At 41.0% G+C, this 6,184-nt stretch overlaps 1 protein-coding gene across 6 annotated transcripts in view; it reads right to left on the reverse strand.

Moving 5' to 3' along the window:
- znf536 (zinc finger protein 536) overlaps positions 1-6,184 on the reverse strand; it is a 232,127-nt gene that overhangs the window by 53,477 nt on the left and 172,466 nt on the right. Inside the window, exon 7 of one of the 6 annotated variants that reach the window (XM_020605883.1) lies at positions 2,204-2,301. The exons of the other annotated variants lie outside the window; for them this stretch is intronic. Within the exon in view, the coding sequence (XP_020461539.1) occupies positions 2,204-2,301 (98 nt within the window). The remainder of the gene's footprint in view (positions 1-2,203; positions 2,302-6,184) is intronic. 6 annotated transcript variants of the gene reach the window in all.

Genomic DNA, 6,184 nt, shown 5'->3' on the forward strand with positions numbered 1-6,184 from the left:
GTCTGTGAAACTCTTCTGCTTCCTTTGCTTTTGAATGCCTTGCTTTTGCTTTCTTCAGTTTTTCCTGCTCTCTTTGGTGACACCCCAGGTCTGAACACTAGATGCACTAGAGGGTGTGACTCAAGCACATGGCAGCTAAGTTAGACCTGCTTCCATCCCTTGGATAGTCCCAAACCTCATATTATTACAGTCATTAACCCAGGGGACGGAAGCAGGATAGACTAACTTAGCTGCCATTTGCTTATGTTACACCCTCTAGTGCATCTAATGTGGTAACCTGGGGTATCACCAAAGGGTAAGTGGTTAAAAGGCTTTAGATTAAGAATGTTAAAGGTTCATAATAACTCAGTTCATATTACATTAGTAAGTATAGTATAGTATAGTATAGTATAGTATAGTATAGTATAGTATAGTATAGTATAGAAACTCTCTTGCCAACTCTCACATAGACACCTACCTACCTACCTTGTCTAATGTAAAATGATCATATAGATTGTTTGCCCTGACCCTCTGATACAATTCATAGGAGCATTCCTGAATTAGTGTCCCTACAGCACCAACAGATTTGCCACATATACACAAATTAATAAAAGCCTGGAAAAATAAAATAACTAACCCTTCTAACATCAGCTGACCTCTGTCTGGGCTCATATTAGAATTAATGTAGTAGGACCACTAGAAGGATTTGTCACTTGAATGTAAACGTGTATTTGGGGGCATTTGCTGAAAAGACTGAATTTGTCTCACATGTATCACACTAGGTGTTGCTTAACATTAAAATTTAACTGTGGCTCATAATAACGATGCACAAATGACATATGTAGTTATTTTCTTATGGGAGCAAAGTCTCCAAATACATGCAAGCCAGAATATGAAAAGAACTTCTCTAACCCTATTACTCATTTCCCATTTTCTCAGCTTTACTGGCCTGTGACTGTTCCTCATCCTTGACCACATAGTTTTGATGTTGAATTTCTCCTAACCTTATCAAAGTGTTTTCTTTTTGGGCACCCCGATAGCTGAGTGGTTATGGCAGCACACCATGTACACATGCACAGTGAATCCAGCTTGTTACAGTTGTCACAGGGCTCCTCCTCTGTCTGTCTTTGTTTCTGGCTCCCTATTTGCCTCTCAGAAACCCACTGACAAATTAAGGCAAAACGATCCGAAGAAATTTAAATAGCACCTTCTTTTAACCCAAAGCACGAGCAAACTAAACCAGCAGGAAACAGACATATTCATCTCTTTCATAAACTTGTGGCTTGGTGGGGCTGGACCCAGTCCCAGCTGACACTGGGTTAGAGGTGAGGTACACCCTGGACAGTTACAGGACTGACACACACAGTCAACCATCCACGCTCACTTTCACATTTATGGGTAAGTTAGGCTCAACACAATTCACCTAACCTGCATGTCTCTGCTCTGCAGGATGAAACCAGAGTGCATAGTGAAAAAGCAGGCAGTTATCTCAGTTATGCAGCGATGTCCAAAGTTTGTAACCTTCGTTACCATTATACACCACAAGTTACCGATCGCACCGGATCAGGAAGGGTTGTAGCAGCAAAACCAATGAGTGCACTGAACTGATGAATGGAAGATTTTATTGTAGACAAATTACACTTTTCTGTTGTAAATGGAAATGTGCATTTTCAAATCTGAAAAGCCGCTGTAGCTTCAAGCCTGGTGTTAAAGCAATGTCAGCAGACATAAAAGAGAAAAACAGAGAAAGTGGTCAGTCATTTGGCCTAGACCCATTTTTACACAGAAGTAAGCACACTTTCACCCCATGTGTTCTCCACTCTCTGTACATTACAGTGTGTACAGTGATACTAGTTGACACCCAACAGATGGCTTTTGTCAGGCCTGGAGAGCAAGAGTTAACCCAATCCTCTGCTCACCCTCCCTCCATCCCTCTCTTATTTTTTAAATGTCTCCCATATAAACAGATTGTGTTGCTGCTTAAAGTGGGCTCAAAATTAAAGCATATCATTTTACACACATATTGCATGCATATTACAGAGCCCCAGCTGGTGGCGGGCTGCTCTTAAGAGCCATATGATTAAGTTAGAGGTTGGGGTATCCGATAAGATTGGAGCTCTCTGTCTCTCTCTCTCTATCTTGCTGCCTATTTTACTGCAAACTTATTAAATGGAGGAAACGACATTATTTTTTTCTGAGTGTATGTGTAATTATTGTCACACACCTGTGACTCCCTGCCATCCACAACAGGGAAGAAGAGAAGGGAAGGAGGGATGATGGGGGGTGGAATCAGGAGAAATGTCGTAGGGAGCAGCGGGAGTCCTCGTTTCAGAAAAAAGGGAGGTGGATAAAGAGGAGAGGAAAAACAAGAGAGCTTGTTAATCAGGCACTTTCTGTCACTGGCTGAACACTGATATCCTAATGATTCACACCGAGATAGTGACATCACAACGGAGAGTGATGGAGAGACGTAGAGAGAGAAAAGAAACGAGAGGGAGAAGTGTATGCAAACGAAGGAGGAGGAGATGACAGCTCCAAAACGGACAACTAGTTTTGCTCAGACAAGATGACAGAAAGCATGACATATCAAAAAAAAAAAAAAAAAAAGACAAACTGGGAAGTGTCCCTCCGAATCTGTCGCTGCATTCCTCACAAACAGGCGCTTGTTTAATTTGAACAGAATGTTTCTCAAGGAACGCTGTTGTGAAAGTTTTCCAGCCAAGTTTCAATCTAATTTTTTTCTCTCTCTTTTTCTCATTTGCCATTTGCCTCAGCAGACCACCCCGTCGAAGGCAACAACATGTGATACGATCCTCTGTAGACAAAGGAAATTACCTATTAAGTGGGAGAGATGATCTTCCTTTACCAGTGCTCCAAAAAAGTGACTCATGATGTTGTAATTGTTTACCTTTGACTTGGCCCATAAGTCTCTCCTTCCATCTCTCTCTGTTCAGCTGTAACATAATATTTTGCGGTGCTGCTTTCAGGATCCCAGCTCTCACTCTCCTCTTTATTCTCTCTATCCACTCTAACAGGACAGATGTCATCGCCCCAAACAATCTGAGGCATTCTACGCCTCCACACCCCTGAGTAACCCAAGGACATCAGGGAAAAGAGGACTGTAATTTTACATTTAGCTGATGCTTTTAGTCATAGCAGCTTCAAGGTTCTGTGTCTTGCTTTAGGACACGTGGGCAGGACCAGTAATGTCATAACATAAATCAAAAGGAGGGTTGTATACTGTATGTGACCTAAGGTTATTATTCATCAGACAAAAAAAAATACTGAGGTCATTTAAAGACCCTTAAAACATGCAAACATCACTATGCTGTTGATTTCTGCCAGGAACGTTTATCTCAGTCCAAGCAGGTAGTAAACTGTTTTCTGTGAAATCTACTCATGCCTCGAACTTGACAACCTGTGACCTCTATAGTCATGTATTTTTTGATCTGTCAGTATGCTATGGTATTTAATATCAGCTGCTTGATACTGTAACATACAGTAGGTTGTACAAGAGGACCTTATTTTTTTGGTTTGGTTTCATTTTGTTTTTTAATTCCACTTAGCTGGGGGAGCTCGGCAGGACTCAAAAGGTTGTTTGTCTGTGTCAATGCAGCAGCAGATCTGAAAAGATTTAAAAAAAAAGAGGGGCTGGAAATAGCACTGCCGAGCAGGCTGCATGTGCTTTTTTGGGTGTAATGTTTTAATAGAAAGCAGATGGTTACAGATGCAGGGGCCGAGAGCTTGTGATGACACATCTTTAATATTTTAGAGTGGTCTTTACTGTAAATGTTGCAGCAGCTGTTTCCCAATGCTGTAAATTTACGGAATTTGTGTGTGTGTGTGTGTATTTGTGTGACTGACAGCTATTGGATTTACTGTAAATTACAGAAATGAATATGGAAAAGTGATGAAAAGGCAGCGAAAGGGGAGGAGGCTGTGTGTATGAGTGTGTGTGGAAGTGTGTATGCACCCCGACTGTTTGCCACTGAATCAATTCCTTTTCATTCTGAACCCTGCTGATTATTCTCTTATTTTAGTTTGTTACAGGTGGCTCACACACTGTTGCCTCGTGAGTATAGGAATGATGTACAAATGTAAAATGATACTAAAATAAAGAGATGCAGGGAGAAATAGAGCAAGAGCAGTTGTTCATGAAAGAAGGGAGGCAGAAAAGATAAATATGTATATATTTGTATTGTGTTTGAGTTGCGTTTGGTTGGTTTAGTTTTAATACCTCCAGCGGGAAGGGAGGGCTTTCGCCATTGCTTTTGAGTCGAGGTGATTGTCATCAAATCGTGTCTTGGCATTTAAACCACCCTCTTCAAATATGAGCATTTGAAATGCAAATACATCTGCGTATGTCCAGACAAATTAAAAGGCACACACAGGAATGGAATAAAAAAAAAAAACACTATTGAAGACATATCTTTTTACTGTTTTTTATCATTGGAATTTGCATTGTCAAACGCTCAGGCAGATAAAGCGGCTCACGGCAAAAATGGCAAAAACGGCATGCTAACTGATTATATTATTTATTTTTAGTCCTGTTTACCCAGCAGAAAGGAAGACAAAAAACAGAGAGGTGCTGTTTTTATCTTGCCCTTGGCTTCACTGTTTGCACCTTGCAGGGTGTGTTTGATGCCCCACCCCCCACCCCCCACAAAACACAGTGAGAAAATATGGTTCACATTTTTCCCCCTCTCTCTGTCTCTCTGACGCTACAGTTATTTAAACATCAATAGCCATGCATCTTTCACACATTGTTTCTCATATTGATATTTGTATATGATCATTACTTTTGGCCCTGCAAGCTTTGTAATACTGCATTAGCTTCAATAGGTGTAAGATCCAATACTGCACTCTCTGCATTCAAGCCCACAGAAAAACCACTTTGGCTCATTTTATTGTGTAAGGAAAGACCACACTAGATATGTTCAGCATTCCTACTACAAGTCACTGAAAACACAAAGACGAACCTGTGATTTCATGAAACTTATGTGGATTCCTTTATTTTTTTGTAAACTTTTAACTCTTAATGGAAGTGAGCAGGCATTCCTCTCGGAAAAAAAGCACTGCATTGCATTCAAGGTAACAGCCTGTTCTTCCAAACACTCCAGGTTAACTGACGGCACTTGTTCACAAAGTGGAGGAAACAAAGCCTAAATAAAAGGAACGTAAAAAAAGTGAGTTGCGGCTGCTGCCTCACTTGTGATAAAGTTGCTGAATATTTGTTTTCTTAACAAGCTGAGCTTCAATTTTTTGTCAGATGATGAGGAGGAAAATGAGGTGGAGGAAAGGTAGGTGGGTGGGAAGGGTAGTGTTTGCTGATGGATGGATGAAGGAATGGTTTTATTAGCAAAGCAGGATGAAGACACCCCCCAACACACACTGTTTCTCCTCCTCTTCCTCTATCTGCTGAACACTGCTAATCCACATCAAATTCGTCAGCCTGTTGACGCCTTCCAGTGGTCATCAGAGATGCACATCTGTGTGGGTAGTCTTACAATTTCAGTTGAAGATTAAAAATAAATGTTTGCAATTATAGAAATGCTGTTTGACACAATGGCCATACAAATGATTCTTATTCTTAAATCTTTCATGACACATAAAGGGATGAAGCATAGTTTATCAGAAGACCATTGTGTGTTGACTATTAGGAGAAGTGTGTGTATGTGTGTGTAGGTGAGGAAGAGGAGGGGGGACATGATGAGGGGTGGTGGGGAATGACTACCTGCGGAGAGTCAGCATCCAAATGAGAACATAATAACAACATCAGAGAGCGAGGAGAGGGATTGTCTACGAGATGACAACGGTATTAGACAGAAGTCAGATAATTAAGAAATACACTTAGTGTTTTGTCAGAAGTGGCCGTCACTGCCGGAGACAGGCTTTAGCTCTGTGTGTGTGTGTGTATGCGTAGCTTTACCCTGTGCTCCATAATGCAGATCATGAGTCTGAAAATAGAAGAAAATAATGAAGGGATGAAGAAACAATAAACTTAAATAATTTAAATAATGAAGTGTGTTCTGGGAAGGATGGAACGGAAGATTAACAGGCGGATCGGTGCAGCTTCTGCAGTAATACAGTCGATGTACCGGTCCATCGTGGTGAAGAAGGAGCTGAGCTGTAAGGCGAAGCTCTCGATTTACTGGTCAATCTACGTTCTGACTCTCACTTATGGTCATGAGCTTTGGGTCATGAC

Source organism: Monopterus albus, unplaced genomic scaffold, assembly GCF_001952655.1.
Source record: "Monopterus albus unplaced genomic scaffold, M_albus_1.0 scaffold73.1, whole genome shotgun sequence".
In the NCBI taxonomy this organism is placed as follows: Eukaryota; Metazoa; Chordata; class Actinopteri; order Synbranchiformes; family Synbranchidae; genus Monopterus; species Monopterus albus.